Raw genomic sequence first — 24750 nt, 5'->3', positions numbered from 1 at the left:
GGTTTTAAATAGCAGGCCTGTAATTTACTAATTCTAGTGTGAATAGCTTGACCGACACACTGCAACTTAATGGAAAAGGAGGCCAATATTTTCCACGTTCGGTTCAAATTTCTGGATTTTTATTGCTGAAATATGAAACAGATCTGGCTGTATTCTGCAGTGTTACCAAGCAAATGGAGCAGAAAAATGGTGTACTCTGGATTGCTTTTTAAGCAAATAACCAGGATTAAGATAAAAAAAAAAATTGCCCTTGCCCCTGATATCTGGGGTTATGTCTACAACTATCTGTAATTTTTACAGAAGCAGCAGACAGGACGTTCAATGGACCCTCATGCGCTATATGCACTGCAGTCTGCCACATACACTGCCTGCCTGCCTAACTCCTGCCTAGTACTGATTATATGCAGCTGGATTAGTCCTCAGAAGGACTGTTAGTTCAGTTGGATATATACTGTATATATGTTCTGGAATACCTATACTAACTATAAACAAGCAAATCTCTCCCTGTTTTAATTATATTAAAACAGTAAAACTACTGAGTACCGTGTTGGCAATATGACGGCCATATTGCTTCTATGGAATGTTCCTTGGAAAAAATATGACCCACATCAGAAATGAGGACAAAAACTGGATTAGAATCAAATATTATAAGCCGTCTCCATCTTACCTCAGCAGAAAGGGGAAGTGAGGGGTCTGATGAGATCCATTATAACATCTCTTCTACCATCTATCAAGATCAGGTCAAGAAGAACCACATGCGTATGGTCGTTCAGTACCACAACCTTTTCGGTGGCATCTTCCCCGCAAAGAAATCTCATGGTCCAGTCATGTAAGGTTTATTCATTCTTTTTATTAGACTGTTTTTTTTATGTATGACTTTTTGTAATTGCTCGATTTGTAACTTTTTAAGCACTGTACTACTTTTGGATATTAAATCTAACATTTAATATGTTTGTTTTTCGTTGCTTTAACGTACCCACAATCTTGAGAGAGAAAATAGCTTGGTTGTGTTACTAGGTAGCCAGAGTGAAAGTAGTGAACTGCTCAGGAACTTGGGAAAGCTGGATGTGCATATGTCCCAGTGTGTTGCCAAGTAAAGGCGACTTGCTGGCGTTGTAAAACCGTGACTGGTGGCAGTGTATGGTGCCTAAGGCAGTAGCCGTGGGTAAGCTGCTGCTTCTCCACGCCCTGGCACCTCACAAACAAGCAGTGTCCCAGTCCATATGTAGTGTGCTGTGAAGTTTGCTTTGCAATAAGTTGTAGGCCAGAGGCTTCCGCTGTACCCACGTCCTTAGGTCCAGGATTGGTGGCAGCGTTAGTGGTTTTCATGACACGGACTAATGGAAAATTCGCTCATCTCTATTTCCTAATCATCATTTAGTGCTGAAAATTGTTTCTCTTTCTCTTCTAAAACTGTGAATTTAAGTTGACTGTAACTGTTGGATTTTTTTTCTTGTAAAATTTGTCAAAATTATTTTAATAAACAAGGAAATGACTATATCGCTACATGAGTTTTTAGATGATGAAGAAGATATGATTCCCGGGAATAATATTTCCCACATTCTAGACATGAATATGGCTTCTCCCCTGTGTGACTTCTGTAATGTGTATGTAAATTTGACTTACGGTTAAAACATTTCCCACATTCTGAACATGAATATGGCTTCGCCCCTGTGTGAATTCGTTGATGCAAAAGGAAATATGATTTCTGGTTGAAACATTTCCCACATTCTAGACATGAATATGGCTTCTCCCCTGTGTGACTTCTGTAATGTGTATGTAAATTTGACTTCTGTTTAAAACATTTCCCACATTCTGAACATGCATATGGCTTCTCCCCTGTGTGAATTCTTTGATGTCTAAGCAAATTTGACGTTTGGTAAAAACATTTACCACATTCTGGACATGAATATGGCTTCTCCCCTGTGTGAATTCTTTGATGTTTAAGAAGGTCTTGTCTCTGGATAAAACATTTCCCACATTCTGAACATGAAAACGGCTTTTCTCCTGTGTGAGTTCTCTGATGTGTCAGCAATTTAGATTTATATTCAAAACATTTCCCACATTCTGAACAGGATAATGGTTTCTTCCCTCTGGGAATTATTTGATGTTCGACATCCCTTCTCTGGCTTTCATTTTGCTTAACAGTCTGTGATGAATCCAAAGAGATGACGGATTGAAAAGTCTCAGATGATTGATTTCTGCTCTGAAGGGCTGGAGGTATAGCTGGAATAATGGCACGCTCTTCATGGGTATCTGGTTTGACTCCACAGTCATCTGCCAAGAATAAAACTGATTTTATTATTTTTCAATATCAATGCCTTATATTTTATAACATTTCTCTATACATAATTCTTTACAAATCAAAGTATAATGAAATTATGACCTAAGACAGTGGTGAGCCATCTGTTCACAAATCCCATGGTACTGAACCCCTAATATACAATCGACAAACATAATACATACAGGCAGAAACGTTTGAGGTGATAAAGGGAGGATTAAAAATAAGCTTTATTACATTACAATCTAAAGCAACAGAGAAAAATACACGCCATAAAAACATGTAAGATGGGGTATTCACATCTCTGAGAAACTATCCCAATATGAAGTAGGTGTAATAATAATAATATAAGCAAATATCTCCAATTAAAAATGTAGTATAGTTCTTCTGATTCGCTATGTCACTTACTCCATGTTCAGGGCATTGCAGTAGATTAGGTATCCATGGTTACTACCACTCCTATAGTGACAGTTAGTTGCTAGTAGTCATAACCATGGATACCTAAGCTACTGAAATGCCCTGCACATGGGGTAAGTGACATAGAAAATCAGGAGAACTATACCACATTTCTAATGGGAGGTATTTGCTATTATTATTATTATTACTACTACACCTACTATATTTTGGGGTAGAATTTTGGAGGTGAGAATACCCCTTTAAGGCTGCATGCTTAGGATTTATCCGGGGCTCATCCAGATGCCCTATTCTATTGTCTTTTTGTGATTACATTTATCCCTCTTAAATGACTTTTTGTATTTTTATGTGTTCTCAATTGCGTTCTAATAAATTGTATTTTTAATCTCAATATTGTCTCACATTTCTCTATATACAGTCATAGTCGAAAGTGTTGGCGCCCTTGAAAATATTCCAGAAAATGAAGTATATCTCCTGTTTTGTTATACACTCGCTTATTTCTGTTGTGGGTACTGGAACAACACAAAAATAAAAAGAGAGAAAAAAAAAGTCCAAAAATAGGCCAGACAAAATTGTTGGCACCTTGCCAAAATACTCTTTCGGCCATGACTGTATGTATTATATAAGACGGTGATGTTAACAGCAGACGCTAAAGTAGGGTCTAATGGATTGCGCTGGTGGAGATGCTGCACTAAATCCACAGGGTCACATAGTTCATTGTGTATGCGCCAAATTAGCGAAACTGTTATTAGTAATTTTTAGTTAAGCTGTTACCTGGTTTTGACTAGATTATTACCTGACCCTACTTCTAACTAGAGATGAGCAAACCTTTCAAGGTTCGGTTCAGATCGGAGAATGTCCCGATGCTCGCCGAACAGGAAAAGTGGCATCAGTTGACCCAGAATACAAATAGTATAATTGCACAGCATGGATGCATGGGGCAGGGCTTAGGACAGGGCTTAGAGCAGCATTTCCAGCTTAAACATTGATCAGTAACACATGGATGAGTGACAGGTGTAGGCCTGGTGCTCAGAGCCCTCCTGCTACAGGCAACACACATGAAGTAGACCCAACCACAAGTCTCCACATTTCTAAAAATTATTGCCATACACCACTAAAGTGGCATCAATTTCACCATAGTAGAAATAGTATAATGGGGCTCTGACACCCCTTCCACTACAGTCAACCCAGCAGATGGAGACCCAACTTGGAGTCTCCACATTTCAAAAAATTGTTAGTAACATCAGAACCAGTAGCAACAGAAGGCATGACAAATGCGTCACAGGCTGCAATAATGCGAGATCAATGCAGCACACTAAAAACTACACCATTGCCTAGCCTGCACAGTCTGCGATTGGGGTGCAAAAGTCATTGGAGATCTAAGACTTGTTCATCTTGATGAAGGTTAGGGGGTGTGGATTGTGGACACAGTGGAGCCGTCACCACAGTATGGATAAATATGTTACCATTATGGATTATGTCGTTTGGATTTACACTTTCTTAAAATTACTGCTGCTACTGGATACCTGGGCTTTCATCGTTGTATCTGCCGTCTAGAGGATCATGGACTGTGGCTACTGACTATACTGGCTGGAGATACGAAATCTGTGGGCCAACCAAAAGTTGGGAGACAGTGAGTATGGCGTTATACAAAGCCAGTGGAACTACTGAACCTAGATTGGGAATTTAAGGACTGAGAGAACTGTATTTCGGTCATTTACCTGGAATTGCTTTATTACCATGGCTGTGATCAATAAAATATTGTTGCACCGTTAGCCTGCCTAGGTGATTACTTACAACCCATAACCTCAGATCTTTACAGGGGGTTACACTTTCATGGGAAAGCCAGCTGCACTTATCCGTCATGACTAGTATTGAGCCACCCCCGTAGTGTTCGAGTTCGGTTCGGTTCGTCGAACACCCGTGTGTTCGCCGAACTGTTAGTCGAACACCGTTAAAACCAATGGCAGGCAAACAAAAACACATAGAAACACATAGAAAACACCTTCAAAGGTGTCCAAAAGCTGACAAACTGCTCAGAAGACACAACTAACACATGGAAAAGTGACAAGTACATATAGTCATGCGAAAAGAAAAGAGGTGGAGGAGTAAAAGGAGGGGGAGACACAGATATAGGCATGTCATGCCCTTCTAAAATCCAAAAAGTGAGAAGCCGACACGTTCAGTCCGCTCCTGCCCGTGCCACCTCCGTGTCGCCGGGTTTGTGCCAGAGACGCGGTGAACCCTGACGGCCAGCCCCCCTCTCCCAATACTGGTGCCTGTCCGCTGGTGGGTCGAGCGAGCCCCCCTGTGGTGGAGGCAGCTCTAAGCTTTTTAATTTAAATTGTCTCTCTAATTTGAATGAATACACTTTAAATCCATTTACAAGGATCTATTGGAGGGCAAGTCTCATGCCAGCAGCCGCGTAATTCCAGCTCCAGTAGCGTCCACTAAAGCTGCTGCAGTTAAAAAGCTTTTATAAGGATCGAGCTCGGCTGTCCACCGCAAGGCATCCTACTGCCAGTCCCAGCCCCTATGCCTTGGGGTGCCTCCTGATGCTCTTCACTGAGTATCCCGTGGTCACGAAGCATTTCCTTTGAAAAAATTAAGTGTCCAAACTACAGGTGGTGTAGCTTGCTTAACAGCCGGGATAATCCGCTGACTAGCAGACACTGCTACTAGGCACAAAGTATTTCCTGGGCTAGATGCAGTTAAAAATTTGTAATTAGATACTCTCGGTGGATGCTGAGAAAGCATTCCATAGAGTCTCCTGGCACGCCATATATGATTCTCTTAAAAAGCTTGGGGTAGGGGTCTAGGGGACCCTTTCATAGCCAAAATCACGGCCCTGTATCACAATACGTCACCTAGGCTGAAGATAGATGGAATTGTAGCACCCTGAGGGCTCGGTTGCTACAGAGGTATTGCACCTCACCCAGAGGTGTGATATCTCACTCTCAGGTAAGGATGGAGTGTGGATCAGGACCCGACACCTGCATGCATTACACCACATTGCCGTGGGGCAGGGCGACCAATATGCCTCTGAGATGGGCACGACAGTCCCTGTCCCTGGCTGGAGTGGGGGGAGGGAACACTGAGGAAGGGGAACCCTGTAGTGCAGGAGCAGGGAGGAAGCAGTTCCTGGGTGCATTGAGAAGGGAGTATAAAAGGTGGGCACCATCTTAGTTCAGTGCAGAGAAGTCTGAGCAGAAGTGGCAGGGAGCAGGGGCTCTGCATGAGCTCTGCTCCGGAGGCGGGCCTAGTAACAGAGGCCCAGGCCTGGAAGAGGGAGAAGGAAGGAAGAGGAGTGGAGAAGGCTCCAGGAACGAGGAATGAAGGGATCCCAGGGGTGCGGACGGGCGAGTCGCCACCGCACGCCCGAATCCACCTGCGTGGAGGGGTCAGGCCAAAGGGGGAGACCGGTCCCCGAAACTAGTGGAGGCAGGAAACGACCCTCAGCTAGAAACCAGAGGCTGTGACATTTTATGTGGCGCAGCCCCTCGCTACACCCGCTAGGAAGGCACCACATAGGGTCAGGGAAACTGGCGCCAAGTTTACCAAGAGGAGGCCCGAGGCAGCCGGATAGAAGGGTTGGTAAGAAAGGCCAGACAAAGGACACACAAAGGGGGTCCTGTGAAGCGCTCCAAAGTTATCTGGGAGTTGTCTGAGCCCCTCACCTGGTGAGCACAGTACGACGTGGGCAGCCGTTACCTGCAGACGTGGTCTGGATAATAAGAACTGTGAGTAAAGGCCCTGGACTGCATCACTGACTCCGTGTCGTTACTGCTGTTGCCCTGCACCATCACCCCCATCCTCCGCATACACTGCCCTGAGGCTATACTCCTCCCGTGGGGAGTTATGCTACGCTCTGCTGCACCCACAACACCAGCCTCAGCGGTCTGCCCTGCAGCGGCGGTTCACTCTGACCGCAATCCACGGGTGGCGTAGTCGGACATTTAAACATCAAAACCACATAAATAGTTCCGCCACTGGTTTGACCACCCTGAGCCACGGAACCGGGTCGCCGCCACGAAGACTACAACCACCAGAATCCACCAAAAAGGGTCCGGCTCCGGGTGTCCCAAGGCCCAGGGGGTGCATCAGAATATTTTCATCACCTTTCACAATCACCAATGGGACAAGACAGGGATGTCCTCTGTCCCCTCTCTTATACATCCTAGTGACGGAGCACCTGCTCTCATCAATTCGCCATAACCCCAATATTAGGTGGATTGAGGTGGGAGGCACCGAGTACAAGTGCTCTCTATTTGCTGATGATGTCCTAGTATATATCACTCAATCACATATATCCATCCATGCTGTTATGGCTGAAATAGATCACTTTGTTACATGGTCAAATTTTAAAATCAATGCAGCGAAGTCTGAGGCCCTCGATGTCTCCCTCCCCAAATCCATATAGGATTCCATCCAGTCCAACTTTCCCTTTGCCTGGCCCTCACAGGGTATCAAATACTTAGGAATTCCTATTCATAGAGACCTCTCCCATCTATGTTATCTTAATTTTGGGCCCTTTATTGAACAACTCCATACAGACCACGGTTGGCAAGTTATTACTGTAAGATTCACTACGTGAACCACTGGTGTTTTGTGGAAAAGCACATGTACACCGCGTTCCAAATTATTATGCAAAAAGTGTTTAGGAGTGATAAGGGAAGAATTTGTTTGTTTGTCAGTTAAACTCATTGATGGTGATGTGTGTCAGGGCTCTTTATATCACTGTAAGCAATTGCAGACACCTGTGCTAATTAGTTTGGCAGGTGTGTCCAATGAAAGGCAAGACTACTTAAGAAGGCTGTCTCACATTATTAAGCAGCCTACATTTTCTGCCAAAATGGGAAAGAAAAAGGATGTGTCGGCTGCTGAGAAGCAACAAATTGTGGAGTGTTTAGGTCAAGGCATGACTACAATCAACATTGTGCGATGATCAGGATGAAGTGTCTTGGCAATCAAGAAGTATGTTGCTGATTCACAGTACACACGTGTGCGTGCTGATAAGGGCAAATTGAGGACTCTTTCCTACAGGCAATTACGTCAGGTTGAAAGAGCAGCGGCAAAAAAGCCTTGTCATAGCAGCAGACAAGTTTTTGAAGCTGCTGGTGCCTCCAACGTCCCCCGAACAACAAGATGCAGGGTCCTTCAGAGGTTTGCAGCTGTGCATACGCCATCCTGTCGACCTCCTCTATCCACTTCACACAAGCAGAAACGGCTCCAGTGGGCCAAACATTACATGAAGACTGATTTCAAAACTGTTTTGTTCACGGATGAGTGCCGTGCAGCGCTCGATGGTCCAGATGGATGGAGTGGAGGATGGCTGGTTCATGGACACCCCACGCAAACACGGCTACAGCGCCAACAAGGAGGAGGTGGAGTAATGTTTTGGGCTGGAATCATGGGGAGAGAGATTGTCGGCCCCTTTAGGATCCCTGAAGGCGCTAAAGATGAACTCCATAATGTATGTGGATTTTCTCAAACAGCACTTCCTGCCATGGTTCAAGAAGAAGAACCGTGTATTTCACAGCAAGATCATTTTTTTGCATGATAATGCACCATCTCATGCTGCACATAAAACATCTGCATCTCTGGCTGATATGGGCATAAAAGGGGACAAACTTATGGTGTGACCCCCATGCTCCCCTGACCTCTACCCCATTCAGAACCGCTGGAGCATCATCAAAAGGAGTGTCTATGATGGCGGGAGGCAGTTCACATCTAAGCAACAGCTCTGGGAGGGTATTCTGTCCTCATGCAAAACAATTGAAGCAGAAACCATCCAAAACTTGACAAATTCAATGGACGAGAGAGTTCAGAAGCTCCTTTCGAACAAGGGGTCCTATGTGAAAATGTAACATCACCTAGAATAAAGTTTTGAGTTGAAAACTGTTTGATTTCAGTTTCTAATAACCTGCTAATGCTTATAATTGCAAAAATGACCATTTTTTTGGTCTTTATTAAAATGAAAAGGTTGATCGAAAAGTTTGGGGGATCTAAGAGTGTGGCAACCCAGTAGTCATGATTACTTCGAATTCTGACAATATGAGGGTCATGTTGCAGGTAGTGCAGCAAGAAGGCACTCGTGTGTTGCGCATCCAGGAGCACCAAGTCCCTGTTGTGTTGGTGGCGAGGTAACAATCATGCTTCCTTCCTCTGTCCTCTCCCCCCAACCTCGCACAACAGAAATGTGATCAAGGTCTCCCTCATCTGATGAGTCTTCCATCAGTTCGTCCTCCACTTCTTCCTGGGCTCCTGCACCTTCCTCACTAGTTTGGCTGCTACCATGCGCCCTGGTCAAACCATCTCCCCCACCCTCACATGCCTGCCGCCTTGGTGCTGCCGACCGTCTGGACCTTGCAGATGTTAGCCCTTCCGCATACAACTCCTCCTCCTCTACTTCCTCCACCTCCTCTTGTGCCACCACTTGACTCCGAATTCTGTTTAACATGTGCTCCAGCATGTAAATCACCGGAATAGTCATGCTGATAATGGCATAGTCAGCACTAAACATCTTCGTCGCCATTTCAAAACTGTGCAGAAGGGTGCATAGGTCCCTGATCTGAGACCACTCCTCCAGCGTGATTTGCCCCACCTCTGGATCTCGTTGGCCCAGGCTATACGTCAGAACGTATTGCATCAGGGCTTGTCGGTGCTGCCACAGTCGCTGCAACATGTGCAGAGTTGAATTCCACCGGGTAGGCACATCGCATTTTAGCCGGTGAAGTGGCAGGCCCAACGACTTCTGTAGAGATGTAAGTCGCTGAGCTGCGGGATGCGAACGGCGGAAGTGAGCACACAGCGACCGTGCCCTCTGCAGAAGGCCATCTAGTCTGGGATAGTGGGCTAAAAATTGCCGGACAACCAGGTTCAACACGTGAGCCATACAAGGCACGTGTGTGACATTGCCCCGGCGAAGGGCCGCACCCAGGTTTGCAGCATTGTCGCACACGGCCTTCCCTGGTTTCAGGTCCAGTGGAGACAACCATTCATGAAATTGGTTCTCCAGAGCTGACCACAACTCCTCAGCTGTGTGACTCACATTTCCCAGACATTTCAAAGTAAAAACCGCCTGATGACGTTGAGCCCTACTGCCAGCATAGTAAGGAGGTGTGCAGGATCCCTTCTGCGCAGTTAGAAAGCTTGTGGCATGACCAGACAGGCTTTGGGTGCAGGTGGAAGACCGAGAGGAGGTTGAGGAGGCAGAAGCAGTGGAGGAACTTTGACATAAAGAGGATTGACGCACAACTCGTGGGGACGGCAAGACTTGGACAGCAGCCCCTTGTCCTGCTGTCACCATAGTTACCCAGTGCCCAGTCAGCGACATGTAACGCCCCTGTCCAAGCCTACTCGTCCAAGTGTCTGTGGTGAAATGCACCCTGTCACACACAGAGTTTCTCAAAGAAGCGGTGATGTTGTGTGCGACATGCTGGTGGAGCGCAGGCACACCTTTCTTTGAGAAGTAGTGCCGACTGGGCATCTGGTACTGGGGCACTGCGACGGACATAAGGTCTCGAAAATCCTCTGTGTCCACCAGGCGGAAAGGCAGCATTTCTGTAGCCAAGAGCTTGCAGATGGTGAAATTCAACCTCTTAGCTTTCTCATGGCTAGGAGGAAATGGTCTTTTACTTGTCCACATCTGAGGGACCGAGGGCTGGCTATTGTGCTTAGACGGGGTTGATAAGGGTGTCCCCGGCAAACTGCCGGTCTGTGAGGAAGATGCAGGCGGACATGTTAGGTTGCCTTGATCCAAAGGTGGTGCTATCGATGTCGGACAGCGCTCAACACCAGCTGGTGTTACCACCTCCAAAGAAAATGATGACCTGCCAATCACGCTGGCTGTTGCGGGTAAAGAGGTGGCAGGTCTGCGCCCCAAAACAGGTGTGACTGCTGTCCCCCCAGTCACAGAGGATGAAGAGGCCGCGGATGCACAAGATATGGCAGACGGTGGTCGGCCCGGCCGGCTAGGCCGCATTGTAGCACACTGAGCTTCCCACTGCAACTTATGCTTCATGTCCATGTGCCGGTTCATGCATGAAGTACTCAAACTATGTATTTTTTGGCCTCTACTTAGCTTTTGCTGACAAATGTTACAGATAACACGAGTTGGGTCATCTTTATCGATCTGAAAAAATACCCAGGCTATGCAAGGCTTAGCACCCATGCGACCTGAAGAGCCACCACGACTTGTGGTGAGAGGCAGAGTTGTGTTTGAGGATGCAGTTGTTGACGTGCTTCCAGTACTACGTCTCTGTCCAGGAAGGCGCAACCTGACCTCGTCGTCACTAGCATCTTCCTCCACCTCCTCTGCTGACCTCATCTCTTGGCTGACTGTGGGTTGACAGTAAGTGGGATCTCCAACCTCATCATCATCACCCTGTGCGTTATCACACCCGTCGTCCTCAGAGCCAACCTGTTCCTGCCCTGACAAAAAACTAAAGTTGTCGCTCCAATCAGGTATTTGAGTCTCATCATCGTCTTCCTCATTGTCTCCACCAACAGGAGTTACAGTTTGGGAATGAGGGTCTACATTATGGTCAGAACCTTCTGCGTCTGGTCCTGGATCCGACTCATAAAGATTCTGGGCATCAGTGCAGATCATTTCCTCGTCTGGATTCACAGAAGCGCTGGAGTCGACCTCTGATTCCCAGGCTATAGTATGAGTAAACAGCTCTGCAGACTCAACCATCTGTTCTACCTCATACTCAGACGGGCAGCTGGAGATTTGGGAGCTGTGAGGAAGCAAGTGCGATTGGGGCGACACCTTTGAGGACTGGAGTATTTGTGATGTTGAAGTTGATGTGGAGGTGAGCCCACTTAAAGGAGCACTTTATATCCGTTGAAGCACCTGCTGTTTTTGTGCCTCATCTGGAATTTGTAGCGATTGGCGTGGCCGTAAGAAAGGGATCTTATCACATTGTCTGCTAAAAGAAGTAGACATTTTAGTTTGGCTGGAAGATGGTCTTTCTTCTGCAGATGTTACTGTTGCTTTAACACCTACTCCACGGACACAACCTTTTTTCCCCTTCCCAACACGCCTACTCCCCTTTCCACCAGCAGCAGGCCTTTTTCCACTCATTTTGGTGGTTAACTAATTCACAACTCTGGAGTTGTTTGCACAAAAAAACAATGGATGGGAACCGAGCAGAGTTGAGTGGCCAAACTGGTATTAGGCCAAAACTATTGTCTGGGTTAGATGCAGAAAAAAATTATATTCAATTTGCAACCTGATGGAGGTCAGTATAGATGGACTAATAGAACAAGTCCCACACACTGCTAGAAGGCCAAATATTTTTTCAGAGCTAGATGCAGACAAAAAATTATTTTGAATTTGCAACCTGATGGAGGTCAGTATAGATGGACTAATAGAGAAAGTCCCACACACAGCTAGAAGCCCAATATTTTTTCAGAGGTAGATGCAGAAAAAAAATATATTCAGTTTGCAACCTGATGGAGGTCAGTATAGATGGACTAATAGAGAAAGTCCCACACACTGCTAGAAGGCCAAATATTTTTTCAGAGCTAGATGCAGATATAAATTATTTTTAATTTGCAACCTGATGGAGGTCAGTATAGATGGACTAATAGAGAAAGTCCCACACACTGCTAGAAGGCCAAATATTTTTTCAGAGGTAGATGCAGATAAAAAATTATTTTGAATTTGCAACCTGATGGAGGTCAGTATAGATGGACTAATAGAGAAAGTCCCACACACTGCTAGAAGGCCAAATATTTTTTCAGAGCTAGATGTAGAAAAAAATTATATTCAGTTTGCAACCTGATGGAGGTCAGTATAGATGGACTAATATAACAAGTCCCACACACAGCTAGAAGGCCAAATATTTTTTCAGAGGTAGATGCAGATAAAAATTATTTTTAATTTGCAGCCTGATGGAGGTCAGTATAGATGGATTAATAGAACAAGTCCCACACACTGCTAGAAGGCCAAATATTTTTTCAGAGCTAGATGCAGACAAAAAATTATTTTTAATTTGCAGCCTGATTGAGGTCAGTATAGATGGACTAATAGAGATAGTCCCACACACTGCTAGAAGGCCAAATATTTTTTCAGAGCTAGATGCAGACAAAAAATTATTTTGAATTTGCAACCTGATTGAGGTCAGTATAGATGGACTAATAGAGAAAGTCCCACACACTGCTAGAAGGCCAAATATTTTTTCAGAGCTAGATGCAGATAAAAATTATTTTTAATTTGCAACCTGATGGAGGTCAGTACAGATGGACTAATAGAGAAAGTCCCACACACTGCTAGAAGGCCAAATATTTTTTCAGAGCTAGATGCAGAAAAAAATTATATTCAATTTGCAACCTGATGGAGGTCAGTATAGATGGACTAATAGAATGATGCTATGCCCAAAAGATTTTACTTCACTAGGTGCAGTAAAAAAATTGGTATTCTATACACAGGTGGTATATCTTGCAACACAGATAGGCTACTCCACTGACTAACACACTCTGCAATAGGCCAAAAAGGATTAGCTTTGCTAGATTCAGCCAAATGCTGTGAAAAAAATTTGCACAGCACTGGCACAGACCTGCCTGGCAAAAACTGATAGGAACTGATGTAACCTAGTCCTGAAAAGGACTGCAATTACAATTAGTCTTTTCTCCCACAATCTATCTATTTAAGAGCACAGACCAGCCTGATAAAAGTCGTAGGAAATGCTGTAACCTAGTCCTTAAAAGGACTGCAATCACAACTATTCCTACTCCCAAGCTATCTGTAGATTTGTGCGAAAATTGGCTTGAAATTAACAAGGTATAGCGCACACAGCAACAGCGGTGCGTCTAACACGCAGCTGCAGCAGTGAGAAAATGGTGGCGACGGGGAAAATGGCTTGGTCTTATAGGGCAAGGACATGTGACATATACTGCCAATGACACATGCCCTTGCTTGTGTGAAAAAAAGCACTTCGCTCCGTGTGTGAGCTGCTGATAGGCTGACAGATTGCACCTCCCCACTGTAAATGCGGGAAAGAGAAAAAAAAATGGAGATCTTCATTATTCCTGCAGAGATCCATCCCCTGCCCCTCCCCCCACCCCGCTGTACACTCAAACTGCGTATTAACATTAATTTTCATCATTACTGAGAAAAAATCCAGTTATGATTTTGGTGCACGAACAGTTATCGAACATAACCTCGAACAGCCGAATTTTTCTCAAATCGTTCGTGTTCGCCGAACGGCTCGAACACTGCCCAAAACAGCTCGAATTTGAGATTGGCGAACAGTTCGAGTCGAACAACGCTCATCTCTAGTCATGACACCAGCAGCAGCGCTGAAGACACGTTCTGAGAGAACGCTGGCTGCCGGGCATGACAAAACCTCCAAGGCGTGACAAGTGAGCTCAGGCCACTCTTCCATTTTTGAAGACCAAAATGCAAAAGGGTCCAATCCCCTCTTATGGCATTGATATTGAGCTTGAGATACTCCTGCACCATCCTCTCCAGTTGTTCATTATGCGTCAGACTTGTACTCTGTTCTGCTGGTGAACAAACTGGTCTAAAAAATGTGTGAAACAACTCACAGAAATTGCCTGTGCCACTTACCCCTGCTGCTGCTAATGTTTTTGCGTTGACAACTTGACGTTCCCAGGATTGGAAGTCTAGAACTGCGATGCACATTGTGTGCCTCACTGCTGTCTTGGGGAAAAGCACTCTTAAGATGGTCTACAAGTGTGTTTCGATACTCCAGCATGCAGGTGTCCCTTTCTAGAGGAAAAAGCATCTGGCAAAATTTACTCTTGTATCGTGAATCTAACGGAGTGGCAATGTCAGGATTTCTGTTGCCCTTCTACAGTTTGACCACTAGTGGCCGTTATTGTTCACTTTAATATTGTGTTCACTCCTTACCACAGGAGACTGCTGTTGTGTTCTGCAATTGCCCTTTACCAAGATGGCAGATTCTGAATCTATGGAATCCATCTTGTTTCCTGTTTGGGCCTATTTAAAGCCACATGGATCTCTCACTCATTGCTTGAGTAGTGTGTCTAGTTGTTAGCCTAGTTTCAGTCTCCAGCTCTGGAACATTCTTACCCAGACTGTTCTATTCACCCTGGATTGTATCCTGCAAACTTCTTGCTATTTCCAAGAACTTTTACTACCACTTGCTTGCTGTTCCTGCTGGTGCTCCTTTGGCCACTGGTTTCCAACAGTACTACGCCAGTATCGTAACAAGCAACCCAGTAGTCAGCATTATTTCTAATCCTAACAATACGGCCATCATGTTGCAGATAGTACAGCAAGAAAGCGCTCATGTGTCGGGCGCTTCCATGAGGTCCAAGTCCATGATGTGTTGCTTCCTCTGTCCCCTCCCACCAACCATGGACAACAGAGGGGGGGGGGATCATTATCCTCTTCATCTCCTGACTGTTGCGTTCCCATCACCATTTCCTCGTCGTCCTCCTCCATTTGTTCGCCGGTTCCTGCACCTTCACTAACAGTTTGTCTGGTATCATGAGACCCCTCGATCACTGTAATCCACCCTTCCATGGCACCAGCCTGTGCGACGACAGTTCGGAACTTAGAAATATTGTTATCCTTTACGCATCCTCCTCTTCCTCTGGGACCACCACCTCCTCCTGCAGACTATTCAATGTGTGCTTCAGCATGTAGATGACCAGAATAGTGATACTGATGACGGCATACTCAGCGCTAACCATTTCGAAATCTGTGCCAACTCCCCAAGCGTGATTCGCACCACGTCCGTACTGCGTTGGCCCAGGCTATGCAAAATTACATACTTCACCAAGGCTTGTCGCAACATGTGCAGAGTGGAATTCCATCATATTGGCACATTGCATATCAACCGGTTAACCAGTAAGCCGAAAGACCTCTGTAATGATGTAAGTCGATGACCCGTGGGGTGCGAACTGCAAAAGTGAGAACACATTGACGTGCTTTCTGCAGCAGCACATCTAGGCTGGGATATTGGAGAAGAAATTGCTTTACCAACAGGTTGAGGACATGGCTCCAAGGTCAGTGGAGACAGCGATTGCTCAAACTAGGCCTGGATAGCTGTCCACAACTCTTGAGCTGTGTGACTGTGGTCTCCAAGGCATATAAATTTAAACACTGCCTGACTGGGGTTAGCCCTGGCTGCGCAGTACGCAGTTGAGGGTATTCTCTGTCCACTGTTGGAACGCGGGTCTCATTAAGGCATAGGTTTAAGGCACAGGTGAAGGCCCTAAAGGAGATGGAGGAGGGAGAAGCAGTGTTACATGCAGAGGTTTGTCCCGCAAACCTTGGGAATTCCAAGACTTGTAGAGCAAACCCTTCCCCGCCTGCCCCCACAGCCACCAGAGTCACTAGTGCCCAGTCAGCAAGATGTAATGCCCCTGGCCATGCTTGCTCGTCCAGGCGTCTGTGGTGAAATGTACCCTGGCAGACATAGATTTTTTTCAAGGAACCGGTGATGTATGCATCATGCTTTTGTAGCACAGGCACAGCTTTCTTAGAGTAGTAATGGTGATTGGGCAGCTGGTACTGGGGGGACTGCGATGGCCATCAGATTTCGGAAACCGTCTGTATCCACCAGTAAGAAAGGCAGCATTTCCGTAGCCAACAGATTGGAGATGGTGAAGTTCAAGCTCTTAGCTTTGGCATGTGTAGGAGGAAACAATCTTTTACGTGATCACAACTGAGGGACCGAGGACTGGCTGCTGTGCTGAGAGGGTGGTGTAGGGTGAACACGACAAACTGCTGGACTGTGAGTGAGGTACAGGCAGAGATGTTATGGTGAATTGAGAAGGATGTGGTGTGCTTGGTGTCTGAGATCGGTGAAAAACAGCAGGCACGTCCACTTCCGTAACAGCTGACGGGCACTCACTCACCCCGACTGTACCGGATAAACAAGTGGAGGTTCTGAGGCCGGAGACCTGTGTGAGAACACTTGCCACGGTGATGGAGGAGGAAGAAGCAGCAGATGTGGTTGATGGGGCGGCCGGTGGTTGGCGAGGCCCGCTAGTCCGCATTTTAGCATAGTGAGATTCTAACTAACGCATGTTGATCGCGCATGTGCCAGTTCATACATATATTCAGCTCTGGCTCAGGATAGCACGCATGCTGGGTCACACGTGCAACAGACTTTAAGTGCAATAGCTTAAAGTGCTTTTAATAAGCAGTTATACAACAGCAGTTAGACAGGGCAGGAGACAGGTAAGGTGCATGAGATATTCATACATACATGCTGCTTCTTGATCAGTTGTATTGCATTATGCATTCGTCATAGCAATCTGCTTCTTACTTGTTTTAACCTCTGCTTTCTCACATCTCGCCCGCCCTTTAAACACATTCTGTGCACTCTCTGCATATCAACTCCTCCTCTCTCCCCTCTACCATGTATAACACTGAGGCTCTACTGACCTTTCTCACCCACTCCAAACCATCCACTATCTCCATACCTCCATACAGCACTCAAAACGTTCATACAAATCATTGCACCACCTTCACTCTTTTCTCCCTCTACTAGTCGCTGGCGACATCTCCCCCAATCTTGGGCCTCCCTCCACTAGCATACACCACTCTCCTCCAGCTGCCTATAGAAACCCTGCTAACCTTATTAACATTCAGTGCATGCCCACTTCTATTGCTTTCCACTGTGTTCTCTGGAATGCACAGTCTGTGTGTAACAAACTAACTTACACTCACAATTTTTTCCTCTCTAATTCCCTTAACCTTCTGGCTATTACTGAAACCTGGATCCAGCATTCAGACACCACCGCAGCTGCTGCTCTCTCATTTGGTGGGCTGAAATTTTCACATACCGCCAGACCTGAGAATAGACAGGGTGGAGGTGTTGGTCTGATTTCACCACAATGTGCTTTCCCGGTCATCCCCCCAGTTCCCTCACTTATGTTTCCTTCCTTTGAAGTGCACACCATCAGACTCTTCAAACCCTTCTCCCTGCGAGTGGCGGTTGTGTATTGCTCTCCAGGCTCCTCCCGCCATTTCCTAGATCACTTTGCCACCTGGCTTCCTCACTTTCTATCCTGTGACATCCTCACCATCATCATGGGAGATTTAATATCCCCATCAATGATCCCCTCTCCCAATCTGCCTCTCATCTACTTTCTCTAACCTCCTCATTCGGCCTCTCACAATTACCTAATTCTCCTACGCATGAAGACAGAAATACTCTGGACCTGGTCTTCTCCCGTCTCTGCTCGCTGCATGACTTTAATAACTCCCCTCTCCCGCTCTCGGACCACAACCTTCTTTCCTTCTCTGTCAAGAACTGTCTCCTCACCCGGGACACCCCCACTTACCACACTTATAGGAATACACGTACCATTAATACCCAGCAGCTTATGGACAATCTCCACACATCTTTAGCCCCCATCTCCTCCCTCTCCTGCCCGGACTTAGCATTGTCACACTACAATAATACACTGAAGAGCGCCCTAGATGAAGCAGCACCTTCTACACACAGAAAGACCCAACACAGACAAAGGCAGCCCTGGCACACAATGCAAACACACTTTCTTCAGCGTTGCTCAAGGTGTGCTGAGCGTCAGTGGAGAAAATCTTTTAGCAGAGGACTTCATCCACTATAAATTCATGCTCAAAACCTATAACTCTGCCCTTCTTCTGGCCAAACAATCCTACTTCACCACTCTCATCACTTCACTGTCCAACAATCCAAAACGACTTTTTGAAACCTTAAACTCCCTGCTGAAACCTAAAGCACAAGCCCCCACCACCAACCTCAGCAGTGAGGATCTGGCCATTTATTTCCTAGAAAAAAAATCAACCACATCCATCAGGACATCTCAGCCCAATCTCCTCAGTGCCTGGTTCCCCTTCCCTGCCGCACTTCAAGCTCACTAGCCATCTTTGAGCCTGTTACAGAAGAAGAATCCCTGCCGCACTTCAAGCTCACTAGCCATCTTTGAGCCTGTTACAGAAGAAGAAGTTACCCAGCTCCTCACTTCTTCTCGACCTACAACCTGCAACAGTGACTCCATTCCTTCACATCTCCTGCAGTCTCTCTCACCGGTGGTCACCACTCACCTGACTAAAATATTTAACCTCTCTCTTTCTTCAGGTATTTTTCCCTCCTCATTTAAACATGCCATCATAACCCCTTTACTTAAAAAGCCATACCTGGACCAGAACTGCGCTGCTAACTACAGACCTGTCTCTAATCTTCCTTTCATCTCTAAACTCCTGGAACGCTTGGTTCACTCCCGTCTAATCCGCTATCTCTCAGATAACTCTCTCCTCGACCCTCTACAATCTGGTTTACGCTCCTTACACTCCACTGAAACTGCCCTAACTAAAGTCTCTAATGATCTACTAACAGCTAAATCCAAAGGTCACTGTTTCCTGCTGATTCTCCTGGATCTCTCTGCTGCATTTGACACTGTGAATCACCAGCTCCTCCTCACTATGCTCCACTCTATTGGCCTCAAGGACACCGTTCTCTCCTGGTTCTCCTCCTACCTCTTTGACCATTCCTTCACGGTATCTTTTGCCGGCTCCTCTTCCTCTCCTCATCCCCTTACTATCGGGGTCCCGCAGGGCTCAGTCCTAGGCCCCCTCCTCTTCTCTCTATACACTGCCCCTATTGAAAAAACAATCAGCAGATTTGGGTTCCAGTATCATCTCTATGCTGACGAAACCTAACTATACACCTCTTCACCTGACATCACCCATACCCTAATACAAAATACCAAGGATTGTCTGTCCACTGTCTCTAACATCATGTCCTCCCTCTATCTTAAACTGAATCTCTCTAAAACTGAACTTCTTGTGTTTATCCCCTCTACTAACCTACCTATACCTAACATTGAAATTACCTTGGAGGGTTCAACCATAACTCCCAAGCAGCACGCCTGCTGTCTTGGGGTCATATTCGACACTATCCTTTCCTTTACTCCCCATATCCGATCACTCACTTGATCTTGTCACCTGCATCTTAAAAACATCTCCAGAATCCGACCTTTTCTCACCTTTCAAACTGCTAAAACTCTGTCACTCTTATTCACTCTCGTCTGGACCACTGCAACACCTCTTCTGATCGGTCTCCCTCTTACCAAACTTTCTCCTCTCCAATCCGTCCTGAATGCGGCAGCCAGGGTCGTATTTCTGTCGAGCCTCTTCACCGATGCCTCCATCTTGTGCCAGTTTTTACACTGGTTGCCCATCCGCTACAGGGTCCAATATAAACTCATCGCTCTCACCCACAAAGCTCTCCACAGTTCTGCACCGCCTTATATCTCCTCTCTCATCTCTGCCTATCGCCCTACACGTGCCCTCCATTCTACAAATGACCTAAGACTAACATCCCTCATAATCCGAACCTCCCACCTAAGTCTCCAAGACTTCTCTTGCGCTGCACCAGTCCTCTGGAATGCGCTACCCCAGGCGATCCGACTGATGCCTAGCCCCCATGTCTTCAAGCGCGCTTTAAAAACCCATCTATTTAAACAAGCCCACCACCTTAACTACTCAGTAAACTAACTTTCCCCTGTTCCCTCCTTCTAAATATTTTTCAGAATCTGCTCCCTACTCGGTACTTGAGTATTGAACTTAAACATACTGGCATGACCGGATCATACAGCTTTATATGAAAATCCCTATTTATTATAATTGACAGACCTGAAATAAGAAGCACTTTTCACATATTGTGTCTGCCCATTTCCTTGTAGAATGTAGGCTTGCGAGCAGGGACCTCACTCCTAATGTAATTGTTTAAACTGTCTTAAATTGTATTGAATTTATGGTCTGTACATGCCCCCGCTTAATTGTAAAGTGTTGGCGCTATATAAATAAAAATTATTAAATTATTATTATTATAGTAGTCAAATTATTGGAATTTTTGCCTCAACTGAATTGTTTTTTTACAAAGTTGGCAGATAACGTGAGTTTGGTCATCCTTTGAGGTCTCAAAAAAGGCCCAGGATAGGCAACCCTTGCTGCCCCTGCAAACTGCAGACCCGCGACCACTGCTGGCCACAGCCAGAGCTGTGGCTGAGGATGCAGTGTTTGTCGTGATTGCACCACTCCGTGTCTGTGCCTGAAGCTGCAAGGTAATCTCCTCGTCTTCCTCCTCCTCCATCATCTCTGCTGAACTACTCAGCTGTGTGCCTCTGGGTTTACACCAGTTAGGATCTAGAACCTCATCATTATCCATTCTATTCTCCCACTCCTTGCCCCGAGAGTCACCCTCCTCTTCTTCCTGCCCTGACAGCACAGTACAGTCCGTACTCATCAGGATCACCTCCACCCCCAGGGGTTAACGTCTGGTGACGAGGGCCTGGATTCTGCTTGGACCCTACTTCGTTCGGCCCCGGATCCAACTGAAAAATAATTTGGGCATCAGTGCAGATGCTTTCCTCCTCTTGAGTCTGTAAACCTTTGGAGCAGACCTCTGATGCCCATGGAATTGAATGTGTGAACAGCTCTGCAGACTCACCCATCTGTGGTTTCGGACAGTCAGTTGGACGGTTGAAGAGTTGTGACGTGGGGGGAAACAAGGATTATTGGGGTGCCATCTCTGAGGATTGTACTGTGTGTGATGTTAAGGTGGAGGAAGAGGACACTTGATGCAGTGCTTGCCATCTATTGGAGGACATGCTCTTTCTGGCCTGGTCTACAAGGCGCATTGCTGTGCGACTGCCAAAGAAAGGGAGTGGAGTAGTCCGTCCAGTAACAGAAGTTGTCAGTTGTCTTTGGATACACATACACCTCGAACACCAAGCCTATTCCCCCTTCCACCACGACCTTGCTTTCCCCACTCATGTTGGATGTACCCTTCCCCTCTTTTAACCAGCTGTTTCACAACCCTAGACCCAGACCTGTCAGTCACCTGTCACTAAAATAACAATCAGTATTTATTTGCTGAGATAGTGTGGCTAGACCACAGAATTAGCACAAATGATTTAAATGCTGAAATGTGGACTGCTGTCTGGACCACACAATTAGCACAAAGGATTTAGAAGCGGAAATGTGGACTGCTGGCTGGACCACACAATTAGCACAAAGGATTGATCTGCTGAACTGTGGACTGTTGGTCGGACCACACAACTAGCACAAAGGATTGATCTGCTGGAAGGTCGATTTGACACAAGATCCTATCTATCTGAACTAGCTGACAAAAAACCGCCTAGCTAACGAAATGACTACTTACAGCAGCAGCCTCACTATGCTGTTACACTGACAAAATAGCGCCAAAGCCACATGTCTGCTTTTTATATGGTGAGGGACATGTGGCTTCGGCAGCCAATGACACAAGCCCTTGTTTCTGGACGTTGTGGATGGTTTCTGCACCCTGATTGGCTGCTGGAATCTCCACACATTAAGTTAATAAACAACAAAAAAAATGGATAACAGTCTGCCGCTCCTCTCCCCTCATCAAACATGTCATCCCCACACATCATACAGAACCACTATCCTAGACAAAGTCCTAACAAAAGCATTAGTGGAAACTCTATCATTTACCAAACTTTGGCCGAATTTTGCCGATTTTGAGGAAAATGCGCGGGGGTCCGACCACGAATCTGAATGTGCCATGTTCGTGTCGACTTTGAGATTGGCGGACGTTTTCCGAACAAGTTCACGCATCTTTACTTATAAACCCTTTCCTGATCGGACTACATACTTCTTCTTGACCTCAAAACGGTTTGGCTTTTCACTTGACTGCTCTTCAGGGACGTGTACTGCTGCTAGATATTGACCTTGGCTTCTCCAGCTTAGATATCCACCTGCCTGACTTCTGTGTGTGACCCGGCTCTCTTCTTGACATTCAGCTGTAATCTGGCAACTCACAACTATATTACAATTGGAGACATGGCGCCTTTCTGCAGCAAATAAAATTACATTTAACCACTGAAACTTTGCTACCAAAATGCGTTAATCAAAGAAGGTATAAAAAAAAAGCTTTTTTGTTATGCATCAAATCTATCTGCAAGTAAAATGCACGTCAATTAATTGTGTGATCAAACTCATAATATAATGACCACAGGATCTGTGACTTCTCTGCATTTAGTGGTCACTACTCACCTGGGTAGTCATATGTAGGAATCTCCTCTTTACAGCACTCATCACCCTTCCCATATGTCTCTGTAGTATTAATATGGGTCAGATCTTCACCCTGAAACAAATATTGTAAAAGTCACAGACAGATGGAGAAGTCCCATCTATGATCAGCTCTAATCCTGCCATCTCCACCGTTCTCATTACACAAGTATAAACCATATAATACTAGTGGATAAAACAAGACTGAGCACAAGACCTTCACAGCCGTCTACACATCATAAGGGAGATCTCATGACATCTTATCTGCATCTACCTGATGATCCTGAAGAAAATTGGGATCTTCTTGTTTACAGTCCTGTGGAAGAAGAGGACAGGGACATCTCTCTGGTGTTGTCCTCTTACTGGATAGATCTGGAGGAAACACATACAGGGACTGAATTCATTCTTTACATACAGATAATTATAGGCCGTGTGTGTGTTTAGTCCTGTCTATTACCTGGTGATGTGAGGGGCTGGGGAACCTCCATCATGACGTCCTTGTACAGATCTTTGTGTCCTTCTAAATACTCCCACTCCTCCATGGAGAAATAGACGGCGACATCCTGACACCTTATAGGAACCTGACACATACAATGATACCGTCATCCCCCCCGATCCCTTCATAGCATTACTGTATAATGTCCCAGCAGTGTCACCTCTCCAGTCAGCAGCTCAATCATCTTGTAGGTGAGTTCTAGGATCTTCTGGTCATTGATGTCCTCATTTATCAGGGGGTGAGGTGGAGGCCTTGTGATTGGGCTCAGGGGTCTTCCCCATCCCTCAGACACAGGGTCCTGACAGCGCTCACTAGAGGTCTTCTTCACTACTGTGTAATCCTGGTTATGGAGAGACACATTAATCTCACTCCAGACATTTCCAGAGTCCTCACCTCTCCAGTTCTGTCCATCTGTTATTCCCATAGATAAGAATGATGTAATGTGACGTCATCAGAATCTCTCACCTCTCCAGTAAGCCGGAAGAGGATCTCTAGGGTGAGGTGTAATATCCTCTCCGCCATCTTCTTCTTGTCCTTATCCATCCACTAAGGTTTAAGGTAAATTTTCTAGAAGATGGAAGATAATGATGTAAAAACAACTCGCTGTTCACATGTTCAGTTTTTTCAACTTCTTTTAACCCCTTCAGGTTTCTAAAACAGTTAGAAGAAGTGACCTGAAACAGCAGATAAGACCCCAAAGTCCTGTCAGGCCACGCTCTGCTCTGAGGCTGGAGACATGTGTTATAGTGGGGTCACAGGACTCCGTCTGTTATTAGGGAGATTCTCACTTCTGGGCGATTTCACAACAAACTCATTTCTTCACATTAACGAGAAAAGGAAAAGGATCATTCACTAATGGCCTTAATGTGCTGCGTGTGATCCAGGGAGCGGCTGCTGGAGACGTCTGGAGGATCCTTCATTACATGAAGAACACGAGCAGAAGACGACGTCCAAGAGACCAAAGCCGAATCCTGCTAGAGAGTAATGGAGACGGCACCGACCTCCACCTGCAGAGCCGCCACCACATACCTCCACCTGCAGAGCCACCACCACATACCTCCACCTGCAGAGCCGCCACCACATACCTCCACCTGCAGAGCCGCCACCACATATATGGCTGCTCTGTGCGCACAGGAGCTGTGATGAGGTCACAGGAGGGGAGGAGTCAGGGGTCACATGATCAGGGGCCTCAGTGGATGCAGGACTCTGCTGTGCTGGTTGTCATGGTGCTGGATGAGCTGAAGTTTATGTGTGGGGTCAGGAGGGGTTTACAGTGTGGATGTAGCAGAGCCGTGTGTGTACGAGGTGTACGGAGCGGAGCCGTGTGTGTACGAGGTGTACGGAGCGGAGCCGCGTGTGTACGAGGTGTACGGAGCGGAGCCGTGTGTGTACAAGGTGTACAGAGCGGAGCCGTGTGTGTACGAGGTGTACGGAGCGGAGCCACGTGTGTACGAGGTGAACGGAGTGGAGCCGCGTGTGTACGAGGTGTACGGAGCGGAGCTGTGTGTGTAC

At 46.1% G+C, this 24750-nt stretch overlaps 2 protein-coding genes across 2 annotated transcripts in view; both read right to left on the bottom strand.

The window, feature by feature from the left end:
- Positions 1–24275, bottom strand: part of LOC141192283 (gastrula zinc finger protein XlCGF66.1-like) — a 364897-nt gene extending 340622 nt beyond the window's left edge. Inside the window, exon 1 of the mRNA XM_073661776.1 lies at positions 24240–24275. The gene's annotated coding sequence lies outside the window, so the exon portion shown is untranslated. The remainder of the gene's footprint in view (positions 1–24239) is intronic.
- Positions 151–24084, bottom strand: LOC141192239 (oocyte zinc finger protein XlCOF8.4-like). The gene is made up of 6 exons (XM_073661734.1): positions 23704–24084; positions 23399–23578; positions 23200–23323; positions 23017–23114; positions 22728–22818; positions 151–2277 (listed from the first exon to the last, which is right to left on the bottom strand). The coding sequence occupies exons 1-6, from the start codon at positions 23779–23781 to the stop codon at positions 1496–1498; spliced, it is 1353 nt and encodes a 450-aa protein (XP_073517835.1). The 5' UTR covers positions 23782–24084; the 3' UTR covers positions 151–1495.
- Positions 24276–24750: the final 475 nt, after the last annotated feature.

The sequence above is a fragment of the Phyllobates terribilis genome, unplaced genomic scaffold (assembly GCF_046119375.1).
Source record: "Phyllobates terribilis strain yellow unplaced genomic scaffold, ASM4611937v1 Scaffold_56__1_contigs__length_8794411, whole genome shotgun sequence".
Classification (NCBI taxonomy): domain Eukaryota; kingdom Metazoa; phylum Chordata; class Amphibia; order Anura; family Dendrobatidae; genus Phyllobates; species Phyllobates terribilis.
This window is presented reverse-complemented; position numbering and strand designations above follow the sequence as displayed.

Bases quoted from the DNA above. Each gene is read 5' to 3' on its own strand.
- LOC141192239 (XM_073661734.1), bottom strand. From the start codon at position 23,781: ATGGATAAGGACAAGAAGAAGATGGCGGAGAGGATATTACACCTCACC. The intron at 23,579-23,703 runs GTGAGAGATTCT...CTCCATAACCAG, and splicing joins TCTTCCGGCTTACTGGAGAG to GATTACACAGTAGTGAAGAA. The intron at 2,278-22,727 runs GTGAGTAGTGAC...TATTCTTGGCAG, and splicing joins TCCTACATATGACTACCCAG to ATGACTGTGGAGTCAAACCA.